The sequence below is a fragment of the Gopherus flavomarginatus genome, chromosome 6 (genome assembly GCF_025201925.1).
Source record: "Gopherus flavomarginatus isolate rGopFla2 chromosome 6, rGopFla2.mat.asm, whole genome shotgun sequence".
Taxonomy (NCBI): Eukaryota; Metazoa; Chordata; order Testudines; family Testudinidae; genus Gopherus; species Gopherus flavomarginatus.
In genome coordinates this window covers 73,868,419-73,893,723 of record NC_066622.1, presented here as the reverse complement: position 1 = coordinate 73,893,723, position 25,305 = coordinate 73,868,419, and the positions used below count along the sequence as shown (strand labels likewise).

The following is a 25,305-nucleotide window of genomic DNA, read 5'->3' as shown; positions in this document are numbered from 1 at the left end:
AGATCCTAATTGAGGGGCAGACAGGCATCATCGGAAGTTCCGTGAATCAGAAGTGTCTGGACCAATAGGGTGCTAAGAGAATACTGTTGGATCTGTTGCGATGTATCTTCCCTACCACCTGTGGAAGCAACGGAATGGGAGAAAAGGCATATCTGAGGTTGTTTGTCCAGGACAGCAGTAGAGCATCACCATGAGAGCCATTACTTGCTCCTGTGGAGCAATATAGGGAAAGCTTCCTGTTCGTTTGGGATAAAACGAGGTCTTATTGTGGTGTTCCCCATTGTGTAAATATCTTGTTTAGGACTGTATTGTAGATCTCCCAGTCATGGGCCGCCAAGAAGTCTCTGCTTAGTCTGCCTGCAAGGGAGTTGTGGATATCCGGAAGTGTAAGCAGCCTGTATCATGATACGGTTCCTGATGCGCCAGTTCCATAGTCTGATGGCTTCCAGGCAGAGGGCATAAGATCTTACCCCTCCCTTATTATGTAAACCACAGTGGTGATATAGTCCGACATTATCTGTATATGGAGTGAGTGTATGAGCAGGAGGAAGGCCTCGCATGTAATACAGACCGCCCTCAGTTCCAGTATGTTGATGTGTAGTCCGGCCTCTCGTGGGGTCCTGGTGCCCTGAGCAATATCATTGTCCAAGTGAGCACCCCACCACAGGTGGGAGGCACCCATCACAATGGTGGCTCTGCGAGTGGGAGAGTGGAAGGGAACTTCCACCATGATCTTTCGTGGGTTTGACCACCTGGGTTTGACCACCAAGCAATGGAGCAGATAACTCTGGTGGGAATGGGCTCCTCGTTCAGTCGATAGATTGAGTGGAGCCAGGTTTGCAGACACCACCAGTGGAGTGTGGTGAATGGTGTCAAGAAGATGCATGGGGCCATGAGGCCTAACAGTGAAAGGCACCTGGTGCACTTTAGTTCCTGGTCTGCAGGTAGTGTGTGAAACAAGGGTGCTCATTCTATGAAATCTGATTGCAGGGAGGAATGCTCTTGTGGAAACCAAGTATAAAATTGCCCTTATAAGGTTTATCGACATTGTGAGTGACAAAATGGATTATTCTATGGTTGGGCTATTTTTGTGGGGTTTTTTATTTAACATTTGATAGACAGGCCTGGTCTGTTAAATGTGTGTAATCAGAGAATTCACTGAATTTAATAAAATCACCAGAAATGATATGTCATGGGTAGTGTAAAGGTGCACAGTGTAACATTGTAAAACCCTGCTAAATAGAGAGATTCAATAATTATATTACTGAATAGTGTTTCTCTAAATACTGCTGTAATGATTACTGTATTGTCTCTGATATTTACATAGCTGGGATTTGTAAACCTGCTAAAATTCCTAGATAAAGACCTGGCTTAAAATAAAAAAAGTGCCCTGTCACTGAAAGCAAAGGGCTGCAGCATGGCCCCTCACACAATGGCCTGGAACTGCAGCTTGGGGACACCACCTTCTCCCCATAGAGATCCCCTCCTCCACAGGACCAGCTCACAGAGACTCTGCCCCATCTCCATAGAGATCCCCTCTACAATGGGACCAGTTCACAATGACTCCACCTTCGCCCCACAGAGATACCCTACCCTCCCCCTCAGGACTGGCTCACAATGACAACACCTCCTCCCAGAGGAGATTCCCTCCTGCTCCGGACCAGCTCACAATGACTCCACTCCCACGCACAGACTCACACACCCTTGGCACTGGGTGCTTCAGTTCCTTACTTTGGGCTGCAGGGCCTTTTCCCATTCTCTGTCAGGCAATGCAGGTAGTCCCTCTGGAGGCCATTGTACTCAAAGCAGATATCAGGGGCCACCTGGGCCTCTGCAGGGACACAGAGAAGAGATGACACTGGAGTTTCACAAAGGCAAGCTAACCTGAGCCCGTGTGAGCAGCATCACACCTCATGGGGTTACACCTCTTCCCACCTTTCCCCCCACACCAGGCACGTCAAAAACGTCCCCCCCACCCTCTTCCTTTGGCAGGTAACTCTGGGGCTCCCCAGTTCCCTCCACTCCACTGGGCACCTCCTAACCCACATCACCCCTGTCAGGAACTAGTGATAAAATAATGCCTGTCCCTAGTGCCTTCCATCCAAGATCTCAAAGCTCTTTATAAACTTTAAGGCCAGTACTTTCAGAAGCAGCCATAGATTCTGGGAGCCTTCCATCTCAGGTGCCTGACTTAATGTATTTTGAAGTGCCCAAACTTAGTGGCCAGGGTGGTTGATTTAGCATCACCAATCCCTCCTGCCCTGCAGACAGTGAAGTGGGGAAACTGAGTCACAGAGAGGCCAAGGCCAAACTAATCAGGCCTGGGTCCATCTGTAGCTTGCTAAACTAGTGGCCTAAAGTTCAGAGTGCAAGCCACTGCCCTTAACTTTGTTAGGTTACAGCGACTAGCCTGCCAAGTGCCATGCACACTGCTGGGATGAGTGGGTGCATGTCCCATGACAGCATTGAAGGAGATCTGGGCCCCCAGTATATGTGCTGCAGCCTCAGCAATGGATGCACACTGAACTGCACTGGCATGAGCCCGCCTTGTGAGCATGGAGCTGAAGAAGCGCATGCAAAGAGCCATGTTACCTGCGCCCCAGAGCGTGCGGCAGTGCTCGCTGTGCGAGGGGCACACCCCGTTGTAACAGTAGCCATTCCCATACTGGCACGGCACACCATTCTCTTGGAAGACATCCTCCGGGCACTCCGCTGAGAGGCCAGTGCAGTGCTCAGGCAGATCACAGCTGTTCTTACTGGCACGACACAACACACCAGCAGCTTTCACCTTAGCAAACACAAACACAGTCCCCAAGGAACAGGGGCGGGGGAGAGGGTAGATGGTATCAGTGAGTGCCCATCAGTCAGGTTGCACTGTAGCCTTCCGCACTCCCTGGCTGGCTTGCTGATCTGGCAGAGTGGGAAGGGCTGATCCTGGTCCCACTGAGGTCAAGGCCAGTGTAGGGTCTGACCATAGTCAGGGAACTACCTGGGGTTGGAATATGACTTAGGGGAGTTGTGCTAAGCCCTACCCTGCAGTCTTCAACATCACATGATCATAGGTGAATACTGCTGGCACCAGGAAAGTGAAAACACATCCTTAGCATGTGAGCTGGGCCTGGAGACATTCAACCACTTGTAATGTGACCCTTCCTCAGTGACTCATACCCAGCCTGTTCACCTTAATGATTTGTACAATGTTGTCTGGAAGCAACTGAGTTTGGCTACCTTTTCTTAACCACAGAGTCACAGCTATTAAGGCTAGACAGGACCATTATGATCATCTAGTGTGACTTCCAGAACAACAGGAATGGCCACCAGTGATTCCTGTTTCAGAACCATATCCTGTGGTTCAGCTAGAGAACGTTCGTACTGATTTAAAGACTACAAATGATGGAGCATCTACCACGTTCCTACATCAGCTGTTCCAATGGTTAATTACCCTCCCTGTTAAAAAACTGAGCTTTATTTCTAGTCTGAATTTGACTTTAGCTTCAGCTTCCAGTCATTGGATCTCATTCTGCCTTTGTCTATTAAACTAAAGATCCCTCTGCAAAAGTCTTCTCCCAATGTGGGTACCAACAGACTGTGATCAAGTCACTTCTTAACCTTTTCTTGGGTAAATAAAATAAATTGAGCTTCCTAAGTCTTTCCTTGGCCCGCAGGTTTTCCAGAACTCAAATAATTGTTGTGGCTCTTTTCTGAACCCCTTTCAATTTTTCAATACCCTTTCTGAAGTGTGGACATCAGGACTGGATGCAGGATACATTAATGACATATGCAGAGATAACACCATCTCCTTGCTACTGTTGAATATTCCCCTGCGTATACAGCCAATGATCACATTCGCCCCCATAGGGTATGTCTACACAGTAGGTGTGATTTCCAGCTCAGGCAGAGATATGCATGCTAGCTCTGCTCAAGCTAGTGTGCTAAAAACAGAATTGTGGCTCTGGCAGCACAGGTGGTGGCTCAGGCTAGAAGCCAGATTATGTATCCTTGGGGTCAGATGGGATTGTACTCTGGTGGCTAACCAGAGCTGCTGCCTGGTCACACAGCTATTTTTAGAACGCAAGCTCATCTATCCACTTGGGCTGGGAATTATACCTCTCAGCTCCTGTGCACACATACCCCTAAGTACAGCATCACACTGACAGCTCATGTTCAGCTGGTTCCTATCATGACTCTAAGTCCCTTTTTTTAGCCCTTGCTTTCCAAAAAGCAGCCCCCCAGGCTGTAAGCGTAGCCTACATTCAGTCAGTCAGTTTTTAATCCATTTAATTAGGGCTCTAATGCTATTGATTGGCAGCCTTTGGGACCCCCGGGACAAAGACCTTGACTCAGACAGCTGTGTGGTTGCTTTGGTGTAGCCAGGGTTATCTGAGAAGCCAGACATGTTTGTTCACATCTGTGAGCATCCCAGTGGCTTCATACGTTTCTACCCGATAACCTGGCAGTAGCATGTGTGTGTCAGGCTTACCTAAACTCTCACCTTGAGAAGAAATATGCTGACCATAAAGCCAGGAAATATCACATTCATGCACCCTTGTGCTGGGCACTTTAGCAGGGCTGGGGAATTCTCCTTGTTTCATTTCTTTGGGCCCTTTTCCCCAGTTGTCAATCTGCCAGACTCCCCCAAAGCAGCTCCTAGCAGATGTTGTCTGGAGACTGATTTTACCTTACACTGTTGGCAGCATTCTCCCATAGCACATTCTGCTCCGTCACTTAGCTGGCAGGTGGTGGCGTTGCAGCAGGGATCCCTGCATTCCTAACAAACAAAGACAACATACGTGGGTTGGGGAGTGGATACACTGGGGATGAGAGCAGTGAGTCACCTGGAGAACCTCCTAAAATCAGCAACCCTTTGAACGTCACCAAGGGGGGCTCCTGCAAAAGGGCTGTGTATGTCTCCTGTTGTGTGGCACCACTGGGGGATGTGGGCAGAAATGGCACTATTTCTCCTGTGAGAACACTGTGAAGTTACATGTATGGCGCATTCCTACCCACACAGGAATCTGTTACTAGCTTCTGACTATGGACATAGTTATTATAATCATCCTTAGCTCTTCTATAGCATGCTTTATCTATGGGCCCAAAGCAGTATACAATGAACGGGAAGTATTGTTATCCTCATGTTACAGAAAAGATGTCAGAATAGCAGGCCAGCACCCTCCCAGGAAGACACAGCCAGTAACGAGGGGGAGCAGCTGGGAATAGATAAACAGCAGGTAACATCCTTCTGTGAGCACCAGGAGAACAAAACATCTGCCTATTGATCCTTGGATGACTCTGTGCTGCTATATCCCTCCTGCTGACTTTCAGGCCAGGGATGAGAAAGACTGTGCTTTGCAGACTGACTGCCCTGGAGTGATTTGCTTAATTGACTAGTTCAGAAATTTAAATCCAAACCTGGACGCAAGATTACAAACTAAACACCATGGGAAGGTGTGAAACACCAAGTCTTCTATACTGCTTGCTAGAGAGGGCAGGGCTCCGGCAGCACAGGGTATATTGCCAAACCCTCTGCCCACTGGACGGAAAGGGTGCATTAAGAAGGATGTGAGTCACAGGAGAGAGATTTCAGAGTGGTAGTCGTGTTAGTCTATATCAGCATAAAGAATGAGTACCACCTGTGGCACCTTAGAGACTCCTCGTTCTTTTTTACAGGAGAGAGAGAGAAGACAGGCATGGCCTGGAGAGGTTTCTGCAGTCAGTGCTCCTTGACCAAATTCCTGGCATTAATCAGAAAGATACCAAAGATCTGCAAAAGATTTGGGCAGCTGCTGAAAACAGGCAGCTGAGCAGGAAGTGCTAGAGGGAACTTCTATCTTATCTACCAGAGTGTGCAGCACAGAGCCTCTGCACTGGTGGGAATGGACAGAATACAAAGTCATTCTGAATAGTTATTTTTATTAACATGGGGAAAATGTACAGGAGGGCTTGGCCTGAAACTGGCTGGAGACAACTCTAAGCGTTAATGCCGCAACTCCTGACAATTATCTGTGACTGACTGTGCTAAAATTCACAAACTTTGGGGCATTTCTGCACAGTTTAAAAGTATCCAGCACCCACCCAAATGCACATGAATAGCAAATAATAAGAGCCCACAAACAACACTAACCAAAACTCGGCACTTCTACTTGTGAAGAGATTAAGGAACCAGTTTATTCGACCAATTCTAGTTACATACAGAAAGCAGATCTGTGCTTTAAAGGGGACCTGCAAAGGAAAAGAAAGTGGATATACACTCTTCATGGCTTCTTGGGGCTGGAACTCACATTTTCTGTACAAACTGATGATATCCAGTTAAATTCGTGCAATGCCTTGTAAGTTATCCTGGTATGAAATGCCTTATACCAGTATCGCTTTTTCTTGGTTATGGAAATAAACGATACTGCTGTAATGGTGTAATGAGGCAAAATAGCCTCATTCCGAGGCGGGGGGGGGGTTAACTCACCCTGCTGGACTCAGCTAACCGCGCACCATCCCCTTCGCAGAAACTGCAGGGGTGGAACAGGCAGTATAAGAGTAGGCTCCTGCAGTTCAGCTGGAGCCAGACCAGAGAAAGAGCCAGAAGTTTTTCCCAGGGGGCTGAACCGCCAGCAGAGCCTATGGTAGGCTGTGGTGGGTGATAACTCTCTGGAGCCAGTTTGGAGAGAAGGCAAACCACTGTCCCGGGAGGCTGAGAAACCTGAAGAGGGAGTGGAGAACGAGCTGCTCTGCAAGTGAGCTGGGAACCAGCTCCTAGTGGCTGCAGCACTGCCCCACCAGACACTGGTAGGAAGAAGCCCAGGGAAATGAGACATTGGTCCTATTGTGGCACCAGGAGGCGAGGCAGTGATCCCATGTTCCCCTGCCAACTCCGCAACAGGACCACCCATTGTTTCTAGGGCCCTGGACTGGGACCCAGTGGAGCAGGGTGGGCCTGGGTCCTGCTAATTCCAGCCCTGCACTCGGGGCTGGTCGAGCGCTAGCCCTTAGGTCAGGAGGCCTGAGTTATAGATTGTTTGCCTGCTCAGTCCTCATCCAGGAAGCCTGCTCAGTCCTCATCCAGGAGGCCTGGCCTATTACTTGCTCTGTTGCCCAGCTGCCAGCCAGTATAGAAGACAGACCAACCCAGAGTGAGCACTGATTCCCTGATGCCCCTGAAGGGGGTGCCCTGGCCCTGAGATGCAGTAGGTATAGAAATGGGAATAAGTGAGACTGCTACGTGCACCTTCATACCACCTGTGATGGGGTGTTCACCCCAAACACAAGTGGAAGGGGTAAATGGAGGCCAGATGGGCCAATTAACCTACTGTATTGGAGGCTAAGAAGAAAGTCCTAATTAGAGGAACTGGCTCACCAGTGCAGCAACAGAAGAGGCCTATATATGGCTGGTTGTAGAATGGGGTGGCTGTTGCTGGGAAAAGCGGCAGGGAAGTAGGCTGCAGTCACTCCCTGAGTGGAGGGAGTTGGAGGTTGGCAAACCCAGAGAGGTTAGGATCCAGCAAGGTAGGAAGAAGCCACGGAAATGGCAGCAAGAGGTAGGACTGTGGCTATTTGTTATGAGTTCCATGGGATGGAACCCAATGTAGAGGGCAGGCCTGGGTTCCCCTATCACCCACTAAGGAGTGGCAAAGGGCATTGAAGACACCAGCCAGAGAGCAGGTCTGGAAAGGCTGTGAAATCCCCGAAAGGGCTGGACCTTAGTGACCTGGCCAGAGGGCCAAGCCACAAAGAGGAGAGTAAAGATCCAGGAGTGAGCAGGGCTGCAGAGTGAGAGAAGATGGGGGAGGACACCACCAGAAGGAGAACGCAAGACTGGCAGAGCTAATCCCCAGGACAGCCAGAGGGAGATGCTGCTATAACTCCGTTCACAGCAGGGATTGTACCACTTTGCTATATCAGTATTTATCAGTACAAAGATAAGATGCATCCCTGAAGACGGCTTGAAAGATACAACATCCTATCCCGTTAATGAAGGTGTGATACCACAACTCACACCAGAACTGTGCAGGGCAAAACCCTCTCTCCAGAGGACACTAGGACCCAGGCAGTGTCCCTCCTTCCCTCCCCAGTCATTTGAGGGTGAGGGATGTTCATGCTAAAATAAAACCCAACAAAATGCTGGCCCTAACCTTGCCTGGCCTCTGCCTGTGTGTCCAAATCATCTCTCTACTCTGTCATCTGCTCTAGTCAGACTGTGAGCTGTTTGGGACAGGGACTGTCCCTCACTAGGTGTATGCACAGTGCCTGGAACACTGAGACTCTGATCTTGGCTGAGGCCTTCAGGCACTGCTGTAATATACATAGTAAGAATCATATGCTCCATGTCAACCAGAAAGTCCTCAAACACAACTAGGAAAGCCAGGTTTGCCATGTGTGAAGCTGAAACAAGCAGAAGAAACCACTGTTTATTAAAAACAAACAAACAAAACCAGCTTCTCTGGCCCTCTGTATCCAGCACAAAGAAGCAAAACCAAGGGGCAAAACATCTTTCACAAGTCACTTTTAAGCAAAAATATCTGCAACACTGAGTGAAGAACACAGGAAGGAAGCGTTATTCATCAGGCAACTACAGCAGCACGGCTCTGGAAATCTGCTTGCAGCAACAAAAACAGCTCACTGACTCTGGTCAGCTCATATGCAGCAGCAGGGCATATGGGTTCCAGATCAAATCGACAGTTCTGCTGCCACGCTTCCCTTTCCTTATTTAAAATCTCCCAGTGGGAGTCAACATACCTTGGGCGTCCCACAATCACACTGCTCTCCTCGCTCTAAAAACTGGTTTCCACAGACAGGCACCCCATATAGCTCATCAGCCTTGGGGATATTCAGTAAGCAGCTAGTCCGGGGATCACTTAGAAACATCTGCAGGTCACTTACACTGCAGCTGCTGAAGTACTTTGGGTAAATCATGCTGGAGGGAAAGAAAAACAGGCATTATGGCAAACTGCACTTTCTGGGTAAAAGCTCCATTTACCAGCACTACCTGAACAACACCGTCCACCCCTTCACATCTAAAACATCTGTGAGTCTAACCTTCCAAAAAACAAAGCTGAAGAAGAAAACGTCCATGAGGACTCAATCTGCTCTCACTAAAGTCCATAAGAGTGCTACCATTGATTTCAGTGGAAGCGAGTACCTTAACTATTGGGGCACCAGCCTGATGCGTTCAATCCGAGCTCAATATGTACATTGGACAGTAATGCCCGACACCCATGGCCATTCTCTTTTTGTTTTCCTTACCCAACACTAGCTGCCATAACGCATCCTCCATCGGTCTTTGGGGCCAAGCAGCTGCATCCACCAACGTCTTCATCATGAGACATTCCCAGGTTGTGTCCCATCTCATGAGCCACAGTTGAGGCAGCTCCTATAGGATTCAAACTGTGGTCCTATGCAACAACAAGAAGGGTGCAGGCTAGTGAATACCAAATGCTTCAGTCCTATCTTTCTTAGGGTTTCTACCATGTCCATCATCATAGTTTCTTGCCTGGTTCAATGTCAAGATAAATGTAGGCTGCTAGGTAAGAGATTGACGACCAGGGCCTCCATAGTAGCATTCTCTGACATGCTTGCAAGTGCAAGACCAGGTAGACAGGCAGAACTGCAGGGTCTCAATGCATGGATGATACGATGGTGTAGGGAGGAGGAATTTAGGTTTATTAGGAACTGGGGAGCCTTTTGGGAAAGGATGAGACTATACAGGAAGGGAGGGGTCCACCTAAACCAAAATGGAACCAGACTGCTGGCAGGTAAAATTAAAAAGGTCATAGAGGTGTAAGCAGAGTCAGGATGAGCTCTACCCTGACATCTGGTGGAAAGAATTTCAGAGAGTGTATTTGCATAGGCACACCTACCCCAACGGCAGCCTGGGATGGTTGTTTTGACAGCTCTGGGATCCCTGGTTTCTTTGCTGTTGGGGCGGGAGGAGTGGAGTTTGTCACCCTGATTGTGTGAATGGGGAGCTGTGGGACTGCTTTGTGACAGAATTGATCCAACCTCAGTTGGGTGGTACTTGCTAGACAAGGGACATGGGTTCCAAAACCCAGTGAATTGAGAGAGGCTGGGGACAGGTATTTGTGCCTGGTGGCATAGGGGCCTTGTGGTGCCAGAAGCACCAGTTCCACCCACTCCTCTCTCCAATATGGAATGTCAGAGTTGATTTTTTTTATTCCCTTAAGAATCTAGACACAGGTTACTGAGCTGAACTCACTTTGGGCTAATGGTGCACTAGCACTGGGGCTCCCCTACTATGAGCTGAGATCACTAAGAGCTGAAATCACTAAAGAGCTGGAATTACTGAGGCCATGTCTACATCTAAAGTTTTGCAGCGCTGGTTGTTACAGCTGTATTAGTACAGCTGTATAGGGCCAGCGCTGCAGAGTGGCCACACTTACAGCAACCAGCGCTGCAAGTGGTGTTAGATGTGGCCACACTGCAGCGCTGTTGGGCGGCTTCAAGGGGGGTTCCGGGAACGCGAGAGCAAACCGGGAAAGGAGACCCGCTTCGCCGCGGTTTGCTCTCTCGTTCCCGGAGCCACCCAGCAAACCGCAGGGAAGGAGATCTGCTTGCTCTGGGCTCCGGGAACGAGAGAGCAAACCGGGAAAGGAGACCCGCTTCGCCGCGGTTTGCTCTCGCGTTCCCGGAGCCACCCAGCAAACCGCAGGGAAGGAGACCTGCTTGCTCTGGGCTCTGGGAACGAGAGAGCAAACCGGGAAAGGAGACCCGCTTCGCCGCGGTTTGCTCTCGCGTTCCCGGAGCCACCCAGCAAACCGCAGGGAAGGAGACCTGCTTGCTCTGGGCTCTGGGAACGAGAGAGCAAACCGGGAAAGGAGACCCGCTTCGCCGCGGTTTGCTCTCTCGTTCCCGGAGCCACCCAGCAAACCGCAGGGAAGGAGACCTGCTTGCTCGGGGCTCCGGGAACGAGAGAGCAAACCGGGAAAGGAGACCCGCTTCGCCGCGGTTTGCTCTCTCGTTCCCGGAGCCACCCAGCAAACCGCAGGGAAGGAGACCTGCTTGCTCTGGGCTCTGGGAACGAGAGAGCAAACCGGGAAAGGAGACCCGCTTCGCCGCGGTTTGCTCTCGCGTTCCCGGAGCCACCCAGCAAACCGCAGGGAAGGAGACCTGCTTGCTCTGGGCTCCGGGAACGAGAGAGCAAACCGGGAAAGGAGACCAGCTTGATTACCAGAGGCTTCCTCCTTCCACGGAGGTCAAGAAAAGCGCTGGTAAGTGTCTACATTGGATTACCAGCGCTGGATCACCAGCGCTGGATCCTCTACACCCGAGACAAAACGGGAGTACGGCCAGCGCTGCAAACAGGGAGTTGCAGCGCTGGTAATGCCCTGCAGATGTGTACACCTTCAAAGTTGCAGCGCTGTAACTCCCTCACCAGCGCTGCAACTTTCTGATGTAGACAAGCCCTGAGCTGAGAGCACTGAATACTGTGCTAACTAGTGGGGGAGCCTGAAGCTATACGGCAGAACAGAGCAGCTGGCAGAGTGGAGTGGAGCAGTTTGTGGGGATGGCTGGAGCGGATCATGGGACAGCTGGTGGAGCAGAGCAGCTGGCAGAGCAGAGTAGCTGTGGGACAGGTGGAGCGGCCCACGGAGTGAGCGAAGCTGAGCAGTTTGTGGGGACAGCTGGTGGAGCAGAGCAGCTGGCGGAGCGGAGCAGTGTGTGAGGACGGCTGGAGGAGCAGAATGGAGTGGCTGGTAAAGCAGAGCAGTTCGTGGAGAAGGCGGAAGCAGAACCCCATGGAGAAGCAGGGCAGTTGGCCCTGGACCACGTAAGATGCCCCTTTCTACCCAGGCTGGGGGGAGGGACCTCTGCAGATAGACTCTCGAACTTTGGGGCTGCACTGACCCAGGACAGAGACTTTTGGATTGTGGGACTCTTGGGTCTGTGGGTGATTTGGGGGGTTGCTGGACTCAAGAGCCCAGGCAAAAGGACACGGCCCAATTTCCTGGGGTCGGTCTTTGCTCACGGTTTGGTCTAGGAACTCTAGTTGAGGTGTTTTCCCAATTTAACGCTGGTTGTTTATCTCATGTAATTAAACCTTTTCTGCTACACCGAGACTCTGTGCTTGCGAGAGGGGAAGTATTGCCTCTTGAGGCGCCTAGGGGTGTGTGTAAGATTTTCCCAGGTCACTGGGTAGGGGCTCGAGCTGGTTTGGCATTGTGTTATTGAAACGGAACCCTTGGATACTGAACCCGGCCATGACTGCTGCCAACTCAGAGGGGCAGAAGGGTTACAGAGGAGTTTGCAAACTAAAGCCTAGGGGAAAACTAACAAGTACAGAGGAGCACACAGTTCAAATAGAGACATCTCTTAGGGGAGGATCTATTAAAAGGAAATCTCTATATCCTAGTAAAGAAGAAATGATAGAAGTTTATAAAGTACAGATAGGAGCTGAAGAGAAACAGTCAAATGAAAAAAAGTCCCATTCAATTACATCACATGAAGGCAGACAAATATTGACAAATTGTATAAGTGCTTGTATACAAATGCTAGAAGTCTAAATACTAGAATGGGTGAACTTGAGTGCCTGGTATTATGTGAGGATTTTGATACAACTGGCATCACATAAACTTGGTGGACTGATGATAATCAATGGGACACAATAATACCAGGGTATAAAATATACAGGAATTACAGAGAAGGTCATGCTCATGGGGAAGAGGCACTCTATGTAAAAGAAAGCATAGAGTCAAATATAGTAAATATATTAAATGAATGAAACTGAACCATAGACACTCTGTGGATAGAAATTCCATGTTTGAATAATAAGACTATAGCAGTAGAAATGTACTATCTACCACCTGACCAGGATGGTGACGGTGATTTTGAAATGCTCAGTGAGATCAGAGAGGCTATGAAATAGAAAACTCAATAATAAAGGAGGATTTGAACTACCTGCATACTGACTGGGGTACATGTGACCTCAGAATGGAAAACAAATAAAATTTCTAGACACCATTAACGTAGGTTTCTTGAAGTAGCTAGTCCTTCAACCCACAAGGAGAGAGGCAATTCTTGATTTACTCCTAAGTGGCGCACAGGGTCTGGTCCAAGAGGTGAATATAGGTGAACTGCTCAGTCATAGCAACCATAATGTAATTAGATTTAACATCCTTGTGGGAGAGGAATACCAAAGAAGCCCCCACCACAGAAGCATTTAACTTCAAAAAGGGGAACCACACAAAAACGAGGAAGCTAGTTAAATGGAAATTAAAAGGAACAATCACAAGAGGGAAATATCTGCAAACTGCATGGACATTTTAAAAAAACACCACAATAGAGGCACAAATTAAATGTGTACCACAAAAAAAAATAATAAGAGGACCAAAAAAATGATACTATGGCTAAACAATAGAGTAAAAGAGGCAGTTGGAGTTAAAAAGGCATCCTTTACAAATCAGAAGTCAAATCCTGCTATGAAAAATTGAAAGGAACATAAGTATAAAAGTATAATTAGACAGGCTAAAAAATAATATGAAGAGCACCTAGCAAAAGACACAAAAACTAACAGCAATTTTTTTTTAAGTACATCAGAAGAAGGAAGCCTGCCAAAAAATCAGTGGGGCCACTAGACAATCAAGGTGCTGAAGGGGCACTCAAGGAAGACAAGGCCACTGTGGAGAAGCTAAATGAATTCTTTGCATCAGTCTTCAATGCAGAGGATGTGAGGGAAATTTCCACACTTGAGGCATTCTTCTTAGGTAATAAATCTGAGGAACAGTCCCAGATTGAGGTGCCAGTAGACAAGGTTTTGGAACAAACTGATAATTAAACAGTAGTAAGTCCCCACAGCCAGGTGGGATTCATCCAAGAGTTCTGAAGGAACTCAAACATGAAACTGTAGAACTACTAACTGTGGTATGCAGCCTATCGCTTAATCAGCTTCTGTACCAGATGACAGGAGGATAGCTAATGTGATGCCAACTTTTTAAAAATGCTCCGGAAGCGATCCTGGCAGTTACAGACTGGTAAGCCTAACTTCAGTACCAGGAAAACTGGTTGAAACTATAGTACAGAACAGATTTATCAGACACATAGATGAACACAATTTGTTGGGGAAGAGTCAACGTGACTTTTACAAAAGGAAATCATGCCTCACCAATGTACTAGAATTCTTTAAAGGGGTCAACAATATTTGGAGAAGGGTGATCCAGTGGATATAGTGTACTTGGACTTTCAGAAAGCCTTTAACAAGATCCCTCAACAAAGGCTCTTAAGAAAAGTAAGCAGTCATGGGATAAGAGGGCAGGTGAGTCATAAATGAATGAGTAACTGGCTAAAAGACAGGAAACAAAGGGTGGGAATAAATGGTCAGTTTTCAAAATGGAGAGAAGTAATTCGTAGTGCCCCCCAGGGATCTGTATCGGGACCAGTGGTGTTCAACTTAGTCATAAATGATCTGGAAAAAGGGGTAAACAGTGAGGTGGCACAGTTTCCACGTAATACAAAATTACTCAAGATACTGAAGTCCAAAGCAGACTACAAAGAGTTCCAAAGGGATCTTACAAAACTGAGCGACTGAGCAACAAAATGCAGATCAAATTCAATGTTGATAAATGCAAAGTAATGTACGTTGGAAAACATAATCCCAATAATACACAAAAAAGTATGGGGTCTAAATCAGCTGTTACCACTCTAGTGAGAGATCTCGGAGTCATTGCAGATAGTTCTTTGAAAAGGGCTGCTCAACGTGCAGCGACAGTCAAAAAAGCAAACAGAATGTTATGAATCATTGGGAAAGGGGTAGATAATAAAACAGTAAATATCAAATGCCCAGGGCTTTGAGCGGAGCCTGGAGCTGGAGCCCGGAGCAGCTCCAGAGCAGTGGAGCTGCAGGTTTTTGCCTGGAGCTGGAGTGGAGCCAGAGCACAGCTCCAAAGCCCTGAAAATGCCACTCTATAAATCCATGATATGACCATGCCTTGAATACTGCATGCAATTCTGGTTACCCCATCTCAAAAGAGATTTATTAGAAATGGTACAAACAAGGGGAACAAAAATGACTGGTGTTATGGAACAGCTTCCACATGAGGAGAGATTGAAAAGACTGGGACCGTTCATCTTAGAAAAGAGCTGACTTGGGGGGATATTATAGAGGTCTATAAAATCATGAATGATGTGAAGAAAATGAATAAGGTAGTTTTATTTACCCCTTCAAATAGTACAAGAACCATGGTCACCTAATGATATTAATAGGCAGCAGGTTTCAAACAAACAGAAGGAAGTACTTCTTCGCACAACTCACAGTTAACTTGTGGAACTCGTTGCCATGAGATGATGTGAAGGCCAAAGTATAACTGGGTTCAAAAAAGAATTAGGTAAGTTCATGGAGGTTAGGTCCAATAATAGCTATTAGCCAAGGTGGTCCATGATGCAACCTCATGCTCTGGGTGTCCCTAAGCATCTGACTGCCAGAAGATGGGACTAGATGACAGAGGATGGCTAACTCGGTAATTGCCCTTTTCTGTTCACTACCTCTGAAGCATCTGGCAGCAACCACCGTCAGAAGACAGGATACTGGGATACATGGACCATTGGTCTAATCCAGTGTGGCCGTTCTTATGTTTCCTCAGAAATCAAGCTCCACAGCTGCCCTAATTGGCTAGAAAATCAGAAGTCAACTACTACAATTCCAGTAAATACAGAATACAACAGTGTGGACTCAAATGGAGATTTAATAACAATTTAAGTTCCTGAGGGCTCACTTCTTGGGCTGAGAGGCTTGGGCGGGAATACAGAAAGGGTGAAGGGGGACATTCAAAGAGTCTGATTTTTTTATATCTATAAATCAAATCCCAGGCAGCTAAAAAAGAAAGGAGCAGAGGGAAGGTCTTGTGTCACTGTAACTGCTTTGGGAGAGCAGCTGGAGTCTTTCCATGTGTTTGAAACATTTGTAAAAAGAGTTTGAACATTGTCCATTTCACCCCACAGAAAGCTCCAGGCTACTCGGGAACCACTCGCCTACCATACATCTCCGTTCGTGTCGATGGTGGGTATCTGCAGCACCCCCAGGGTCAAGTCTGGTCAAACCAATCAAAGTTCCTCACAGGCAGCTGAGTATGGCCCTAAGTGTTTAGGTCACAGATCACAATGGATTGTGCCATTTGGGCAGGATTTGGCCTTTCTGATCTCCCTGAGCCAGCACAGAGAGACCTACAGCTAGATAGAGCTGGAGATAGTCCCTTCCTGGCTGCATGAGCATGTGTCACTCACAGCCAGAAAGGCAAAGAACAGACAGCCTTCAGTTTGATGGGGAGCCATGAAAAGCATGGGGAGCTATGAAGCCAATAGTAGAGATCAGACAGAAGCAGAGGGTGATTTCTCTGCCACCTGGCCCTGGCATGTCCCCAGCTCTGGGATCTCACTTCTATTGTTTAGAATGGAAACCGTTATAAAGCCCCACCTGATTTACTCCTCCTGAGTCCCTGGTGCACATTGCATATTTCTTGGCCAGCCCCACCGTCGTGCCTTGAAAGTCTATGCCTCTGCAGGAAGGCAAAACACTCATAAAAGGACAAACATCATCCACAATTAGTACTGTGGCTTCATGCAGCATTGCCACATCCATGGCCAGTGGCACAGCACACTAGTGTTGGTGCTGTGTCCCCCAAACACAGTGCACCACATCAACTATAGCCCTGTCCACATATCACTCCCCACATATCCCAGCTAGCCGAACTCCCCCTAGCTACCCCAGGTGTCCCCCTAACTATCCCAGTGCCCTCCAGGCTCTCCACAGCTACACTAGCAACCCCACAGCTACACCAGCAGCTCCCAGCAAACCAGAACCCCCACCAGCAGCTCCCAGCAACATCTCCTTTTACGCCAAAAATTTGCAAGAGCTCTAAATCCTCCTGCTCTCAGGCATGACCAAGACTTAACTGATGGAGGTCAGGAAGACGTGTCACTTGTGGGCAGGTTATCCCAGAACTGGCCACTTCATGGTTCTTGCCCTGCCCTCTGAAGCAGCTAGCACCAGCCCTGTCAGAGTCAGGGATGCTGGCACTGCTCTCTCTGACCAGTCCTACCATGCTAGCATGGCCACACAGAGTTCAGAGGGATAGAGTCTAAGGCCAGAAGGGGCCACCAGATCACCCAGTCTGACTTTCTATATCACAATACCATAGTACCACCCAGCATCTGCATGCTAAACCCAACAACTGAACATTAGACCACATCTGGGTACTCCTACTGCATCAGATACTGTAAGTATCTCAGCCCCAGCGTTGGGTTCCCCTGGTGCCCCATGCCCACAGTCAGCAGCTTTGGCTCAGGCTGTGGGCAGTGTAATGGCAGCTCTTACGTGATCAGTTGGGCATTGTCATGCTTCTTCTTCTGTAACAGTTCAGTCTCTCGCCAGTGAAGAAAATTGTCCAGTGTGGTGTCTGGGTTTGGACTCACAGTGATCCTGTCTTTGTAACTCCAGACTTCCAGGCCTATCAATGCCACACGGATATTGAGAGTCTGATAAAGCTGCAGCAGAAAGAGAGACCATATTAGAGCTGGACTGCAGGAGACAGAATCCCTCCACACAAACCTGGCACTTGGCAGCACTCAGGACAGGGGTTTGGTACCTGAGCCTTGTGCCCCTCTGGGAGAGGGGCAAGTAATTGCTTTTACTCAGAATGCAATTACGAACCATAGACTCTAGCGCTGCTTCCCCCACAGGCCAGGCTCTGCCTGTGGGTCTCTATCAGAGGGACTCGTCACATTTGAGAGCAGCTTATAACACCCCAGTGGTTTTCACCATTCTTGTTTGGACTGCAGCTCTGGGCCACAAGATCTGGCAATCCCGAAAGCACCGGGAAGGCCACTTGTGCTGCTCTGAGGAGAACTGAACCCTCCCAGACTAGTTTAGGACTAGACAATGGCATGACATGCAGTACTAGCGGGCACTCAGCAGCAGCCCGGCCAGGGCCTGAGCCTTAGGCCAGCCTTTGTGAAATCAATGGGTCTTCATATACGCATCCTTATGGGCTCTCCTGGATAGGGGCCAGAGTGCTCAGGACCCTACTGGATCAGGCCCTGAGTCTGTAAGTGCCGTTTGTCTTATTCTGTACTCTGCCCAGCACGCTGTTTACACACTGCAAACAACTGTATGTCAAAAGTGCCCTCTGCAAACACCACTATACAGAGAATGTGTTAATAAATTTTCCATCTGGTTGGTTGCAGGGCCGCAGTCATGCATGTGGATAGTCGGCTGCTCCCACCAGAGCCGCGGGATCAGCGTGGGGGGGCGGCGAAATGGCCATGCACCTAGGGCGTGAGAAACCCTGGCGCCGGTCCTGGTTGGTTGCCTAGCTGGATTGAGTTGGGCCCTATACTTTGCACAGGAAGACATTCCAGTCAGCCCCCATTTCTATTCTTATATAGGCTGAAAACTGGAGTAATGGTCTTTTGTCCCTTAAACAGGAAAGTGACCTCACATTTCGACTTGTGTGTGCAACAAGAGTTCATTGTTGCAAGCAAACAATGGGACACGTTCTGCCAGCCTTACTACATCGGAGTTGGTGGGTACGGTCTTAGCAGTTCTGGGAGCTTTGCCTGAGCAAGAATTGCAGGACGGGACTCCAGTCTCACTGCAGCCTAGGGATATCTCATTGTTACCTTGTCAACGTGATTCACAATTTCCTTCATGCGATTCTGAATCGTCCGCATGTCTTTGGATTTCTTGTACTAAGGGAAGAAACAAAGAGATTTCCAATTAAGCTGCTGTAATGAATACTCAACCGCATGACTGTTCAGCCTTTGTGTGTGCCACATGTAACACACTTTAATTAAGCTCAACAGCCATTCCTGGCAGGGTATTAAAGGATCCTATAGTGAACACTTCCAGTGTATCTCTCTAGGGGGAATGCTATATAAGCTAAGTTCTCAAATATTGTGATGTGAACAAACCCACAATGGGGGTCAGTGCAGATCCAAGCAGCTATGCCCTAGGTGCTGTATTGTTGTAGCAACATGGACCTGAGTTGAAAGCCAGATGCATTTTGCTTTCACACACTCACAGAAGCCGACAAACAAAATGCACAGATTGAAAAGGAGCGCCTGGCAAGTGTATGTGAGAACTTTTACAGTTACCTGTGTGGACTGGATTTATTTACACTGATAACAGATCATAAACCACTTATAACCCTCATCAATGGAAAAGATCATGCATTTGGATCAAGGCCACTGAAACACAAAAGTCTATTGCTAATGTTAATGCAGTTTAACCCAATTGCTAAATATGTTCCTGGGAAAAATCTGGTAGTAGCAGACACTCTGTCACATATCCCAGCATCATACTCAACTACCCGTGAGCCCAAAGATGATGTAAAGGTATACGGGGATGCTGTAGACACATACAGACCAGTGCCGGAAAAGAGACTACACCAGCTACAACAAGTAACCCTGAGAGACGTGCAACTTCAAGATCTAAATTATATTAGGGCGAGCTGGTCAAAGTATATAAAGGACACTAAGGAAGTGACAAGAGATTACTTATGCTGTGCGTGGACAACTAAGCGAGTCAAATGGACTCATGATTGTGACAGAATATACTCCGGTGTTCACACCCTACATACTATTGTAATAATCTTTGTACAAAGTATGCCTTGTGAAATATCATTTGAAAACTCATAATTTGCTGGTCATTATTGTTCTGGTAAAATGTGTGTGGAAACATTGTATATGAAGTTATAAGATTCCACTATATGGTGTTATTAACACATGTTCCAAACAGGTCTGTCTAAAACAAAGGAATGGGTGCTCTGCTTAATTTGCATTTAAGCCATGAAGAGAGTTATCATGCAGGAAGGAAAACAAAAGAAGCTCAAACAGGTGAGAAAAAAGCAGCAGGGAACATTCTTCCACATACTTTTTGTCTCCTGGTACCCACCTGGAAATGTTTTTCAAGAGGGGGACTGAAACTATCAAGAGGAAAGACAAACACCTAAGGCATCCTTCTCTCTCTTTCTCTCTCTGCCCATCGATTCACTGCATCCGAAGAGACAAAAGAAGCAGTTGATGGACTAGGGGAGGATTTCTGACCTAAGAAGTTTTGTCAGTAAGACTGCTGAAAACTTTGCTTTGAATTTAACATAGTTTGTTGTTAGGCACCAGCTGCTTTTTATCTTTTTCTTGTAACCATTTCGACTTTTACGGCTCATTACTTGTATGCACTTCAAATCTAACTAGGGTGACCAGATGTCCCGATTTTATAGGGACAGTCCCGATTTTGGGGTCTTTTATTATATAAGCTCCTATTATTCCACATCCCCAGCCCAATTTTTCACACTTGCTGTCTGGTCACCCTAAATCGAACTCTTTGCAGTTAAAATCAACTTGTTTTATTGTTTCATTTAATGCAGTGTGTTTAAATCAAAGTGCCTGAATAACTACTGGAAATAATAAGTTGGCATATTATTCCTTTTAAAGAAATAATGGATGTAATATAAGAAATGGTTACTTACTGTAATTGTGGTTCTTCGAGATGTGATGCAGATGGGTATTCCAGGTAGATGTGTACATGCCCCATATGCCAGAGCTGGAGACTTTTGCCAAGCAGTACCCGTAGAGGGGTGGTGCTCACATCTTGTGTCTGTCGCTCCTTCCCTGGCTATATGATGCACTGCCTCAGTTCCTTCACACCAAACGTCCAGGGAAAGACCTCAATGCAGAAGGGACGGAGGGTGGGTTGTGGAATACACGTCTGCATCACATCTCGAAGAACCACAGTTACAGTAAATAACCGTTTCTTCTTCTTTGAGCAGATGCAGATGTGTATTCCAAGTAGGTGAATCACAAGTAGGAGGAGATGTAGGAGGTGAGGCTTGGAATATATCAGAGTAAGTATCGCAGGATTGCTCTGACATTAGTGTGCTCAGGAAGATGCAGTGATCACAGAATGGTCTGTAAATGTGTATGGATGATCATGAGGCCGCCCTGCAAATGTCTAATATGAAAATGTCATTAAGGAACGTTACCAACACTGCCTGTGCTCTCGTCGAATGAGCTCATATCTGCTGAGAAGGTGTTGCTGATACTATCTCATACTTAGTCCTGATACAAAATGTTATCCATCTAGAGATGGCCTGTGCAGAGCCCACTTGTCCTTTCATATGGTCCGCATATGACAAGAACAGACAAGGCGAAAAACAGAACGGTTCAGTTCTGTTCAGGTAGGGCTAGACACCATCTAATGTCTAACACATGGAAGCACTGCTCCTCCGGGAAGCAATGTGGATTAGGGAAGAACACAGGCAAATATACAGCCTGGTTCAAATGAAACTAGGAGACCACTTTGGATAAGAACTTCGGGTGTGGTTGGAGCGTTATCTTGTCCCTGGAGAACTGCAAGTAAAGGGGCTTCGCCATCAGGGCATTCAATTCATCCACCCTCCTGGCAGAGGTAATGGCTATCAAGACCGCAGTTTTATGAGACAGGAGGGACAGAGGACAGGATACAAAAGGCTCAGATAGAGACATCCTCAGAGCTGCTAAAACCACAGGGGGACTGCGTCTTGGACTGAGAAATCTTGTCACCATAAAATTGGAAAGAAACGATTTCCCTTGTACGCGGGGATAAAATGCTGATATTGTTGCCAAGTGCACTCTCAGGGAACTGAGTGCCAAGACTGATTTCTAAAGGTATGGCAAGTACTCTAAGATGTCCTGGATGGAAGGCCCCACCGGATGGGTCCTGCAGACCAAGGACCACACAGAAAACCTCTTCCACTTCGCTAAGTAGGCCATCCTAGTAGAAGACTTCCTGCTGATAAGTAGGACCTGCTGGACAGCCTTTGAGCAATGCTCTTCCTCCTCATTCAGCCATGCAGTAGCCACACCTTAAGGTGCAGGGAGCTTATCGCCAGATGCAGGCTGTGGCCATGGCCCTATGTGAGGAGGTCAGGATGGAGAGGAAGCAGCATGGGAGGCTGGATGGACAGAGCGAGGACGTCTAAGAACCAGCACCATCTCGTCCACACCAGAGCAATCAAGATGAGGCTGGCTCAATCCTCCTTGAGCTTGGTGATGACATAAGGAACAATTGGAATAGGAGGGAAGGCGTGTAGTGGAAGGTGCCAGAGAGCAAGCCCAGGCTGAGTCCCCACTGATAACAAAATGGACGACACTTCCTGTTTTCTCTCATCGCAAATAGATCAATCATGGGGATGCCCTACACTGTGAAAACAATCCAAATGATACTCACCTTCAGGCAACATTCGTGTTTCAGGGAGACGATCCTAGTGAGATGGTCAGCAAGACGGTTCTACACTCCGTGTATGTGGACAGCTACTAGGGTGATGTCCTCTTTGATGCAGAACTGCCACAGGTTGATCACCTCTAGGCAGAGTGACCTGGAGGGGCTCTCCCTTGTTTCTTCACATAGTACATCGCAGTGGTATTGTCGGTGAGCATGTGAACCACTGAATGCCTGATACAGTTCCAGAAAGCATGACATGAGTTGTGGATGGCCTGCAGCTCCAACACATCTATATGGAGTGAGACTTCCTGTTCCGATCACAGGCCCTACACCGTCAATGAGTCCAGATGCGCCCCCTAACCCAGAAGAGAAGTGTTGGTAACTACCAACTTGGTTGGAGAGGGCCGAGAGATGGGGACTCTTTGAAACACATTGCGCAGGGACTCCCACCAGTGCAAGGACTTCAGGACTGGTGGAGGAAGGTGACTCAACCTGTCCAAAGAATGCAGGGCAGGGCAGGGCAGTAAACCAGCCTGAGCCACATCTGAAGAGGGAGACAGTGCAACCTGGAGAACTGGACCACCTGAGTGCAAGTGGATATGTGGCCCAACAGGCTTGGACACATGCAGACCATCATGGAAGGCTGAGGTTGCAGACTGAAGCTGTCGGTCAGCAGCAATGCCCTCGATTCTGTTGAATCTAGCAGGGTCCCAATGAATTCTATTTGTTGACTGGGAGCCAAAGTTGACTTTACAGTATTTTAAATGAGTCCCACGTGGTTGAGTAAGCATAGAGTGGTGTCACTGTGGACGAGAACCTCCTCTCTGGAGCGCCCTTCAGTATCCAGTCATTGAAGTAGGAGAAGATGTGGATTTTCTTCCTCCTGAGGTATGCCAGGACCACCACCATGCACTTAGTGAAGACTTGCGGGGCAGAAGAGAGGCCAAACCTGAGAACTGTGTACTGAAAATGACGTTTTTCTACCATGAAACCAAGAAACTTCCTGTGACTCGGTAGAATGGTCACAGGAAAAAAAGCATTCTGCAGGTCCCGAGCAGTGAATCAGTCATTCTGAGACAAAGCAGGGAGAATAAAGAGAGTGACCGTGTGTAATCTCACATATCTGATAAATTTGTTGAGCCCATGAAGGCCTGGTGTTCCCTTGAAACAGCATCCCAATGAGCAACGTCTTGTGTGAGGGGGAGTGGGGTGGGGGTTGTGGAGAGCAAATGGATGATGTAGCCCAACCTGACAGTGTCTAGGACCCAGCTGTCGGAGGTGATTGAAACCCAGGCATCGTAGGAGTCATTGGCTGGAGTCAAAATGGGCACTTAGAAGGTGCCAAAGGAGGGCAAACAGACTTGCCAAGCTCCAAGTTCAAGTGCTTCCTCTTGTGAACCGGTCTTTCTTTCTGTCTTGCTGTCTCGGGGGGAAGGGCTGTGCGAAAGGATGATGCAGCTTATACTGCTGTTGGTGCTGGGCCTCATAGTTAGGGCCCTATCAAATTCCCAGCCATGAAAAACGTGTCACGGACTGTGAAATCTGGTCTTTTGTGTGATTTTACCCTATACTATACAGATTTCCCAGGGGAGACCAGCTTTTCTCAAATTGGAGGTCCTGACCCAAAAGGGAGCTGCAGCGGGGTGAGGAGGTGGCAAGTTTATTTTAGGTGGGTCGTGGTGTTGCCACCTTTACTTCTGCGCTGCCTTCAGAGCTGGGTGGCCAGAGAGTGGCAGCTGTTGGCCAGGTATCCAGCTTTGAAGGCAGTGCCCCACCAGCAGCAGCACAGAAGTAAGGGTGGCAATACCATACCATGACATCCTTACTTCTGCACTGCTGCTGGCCGTGGCTCTACCTTCAAAGCCGGGCCTCCGGCCAGCAGATGCTGCTCCCTGACCGCTCAACTATAAAAGGTAGCGCCGCTGCCAGCAGCGATGCAGAAGTAGGGGTACCAATACTGTGACCCCCTCCCCCACACACACCCCTCCTTTTTTGGTCAGGACCCCTACAATTACAATACCATGAAATGTCAGATTTAAATATCTGAAATAATGAAATTTACAATTTTTAAAATCCTATCACTGTGAAATTGACCAAAATGGACCATGAATTTGGTAAAGCCCTACCCATAATGGTGTCTCTGTGTGGGCAGCGTATACAGTCCCAAGAACCTTAAGGTAGCCCTGGAATCCTTAAAGGAATTCACGGTTTCATTAGTCTTGTCTGAAAACAAGGTCTGGCCATCAAAAAAAAAAAAGTCCTCAATCGCTTGCTGGACATCCAAAGCGATCCCACAGTTTTGAAGCCAGCAAGTCCTCCTCAAAGTAATCACAGAGGCCATCACCCTGACTGAGGTGTCTACAACATCAAGGGTGGACTGAGTGAAGTCTTGGCCACCAAGCAAACCTCAGTGACAAATGCCCAAAACTCCCAATGAGAGGCCTCAGGCAACTTGTTTGGACATAGCCGACCGATTGAGAAAGTCATATCTGGACAGCAAAATTTGCTGATTCACGGTCATTATCTGTAATGACAATGAGGTATATATCTTTCTGCCCAAAAGATCCAGCCACTTAGAGACTCTGCCCTTTGGTGTGGACTTGAACCAGCCCTGCTGGGCTTTGTCATTCATTGCCATGACCATCAGGAAGTTTGGGGCCAGATGGGAATAGAACCCTTCATATCCCAGTACAGGCATGAAATAGCACTTCTCCAAGCACTTAGCCACCAGCGATACTAAGGCAAGGGTACCCTAAATGTCTCTCGCAGGTTCGATGACTGCATCATTTATTGGGGAGTGCACCCTCCCAGGAACAGAGGGCTGGATAATTGTCCACGAGTTTGTGGATATTCTCCCGGAGAAACTCCATTTGAATAACCAGAGATGAGGCCACCTGGTACAGAAGGTCCTGGTATGTCTTAAAGCTCTCTGGGGTGGAAGGGGAGGATGAACCCGGCAGCACTGTTTAGTACGAGGATGAGGACAAGGACCTTTGCTGAGCCACAGCTGGGTCCTGCTCCTGGAATAACATATCTGGACTGGGAAAGTCCAAAGGAAGGGGAGCTGTGGGAGCCTGAGCCTGCGGCTGAACTGCAGCCACCAACGCAGAGTG

At 48.0% G+C, this 25,305-nt stretch overlaps 1 protein-coding gene across 3 annotated transcripts in view; it reads right to left on the bottom strand.

The window, feature by feature from the left end:
- The window catches only part of ADAM8 (ADAM metallopeptidase domain 8), an 89,623-nt gene that overhangs the window by 20,629 nt on the left and 43,689 nt on the right, over nt 1-25,305 (bottom strand). For all 3 annotated transcript variants that reach the window (XM_050960098.1, XM_050960099.1, XM_050960100.1), the window contains exons 8-15: nt 18,613-18,681; nt 17,309-17,478; nt 16,409-16,490; nt 9,232-9,380; nt 8,725-8,902; nt 4,679-4,768; nt 2,593-2,788; nt 1,732-1,831 (exon numbers count right to left, since the gene is read on the bottom strand). In XM_050960098.1, coding sequence (XP_050816055.1) covers nt 1,732-1,831; nt 2,593-2,788; nt 4,679-4,768; nt 8,725-8,902; nt 9,232-9,380; nt 16,409-16,490; nt 17,309-17,478; nt 18,613-18,681 — 1,034 coding nt within the window. The remainder of the gene's footprint in view (nt 1-1,731; nt 1,832-2,592; nt 2,789-4,678; nt 4,769-8,724; nt 8,903-9,231; nt 9,381-16,408; nt 16,491-17,308; nt 17,479-18,612; nt 18,682-25,305) is intronic.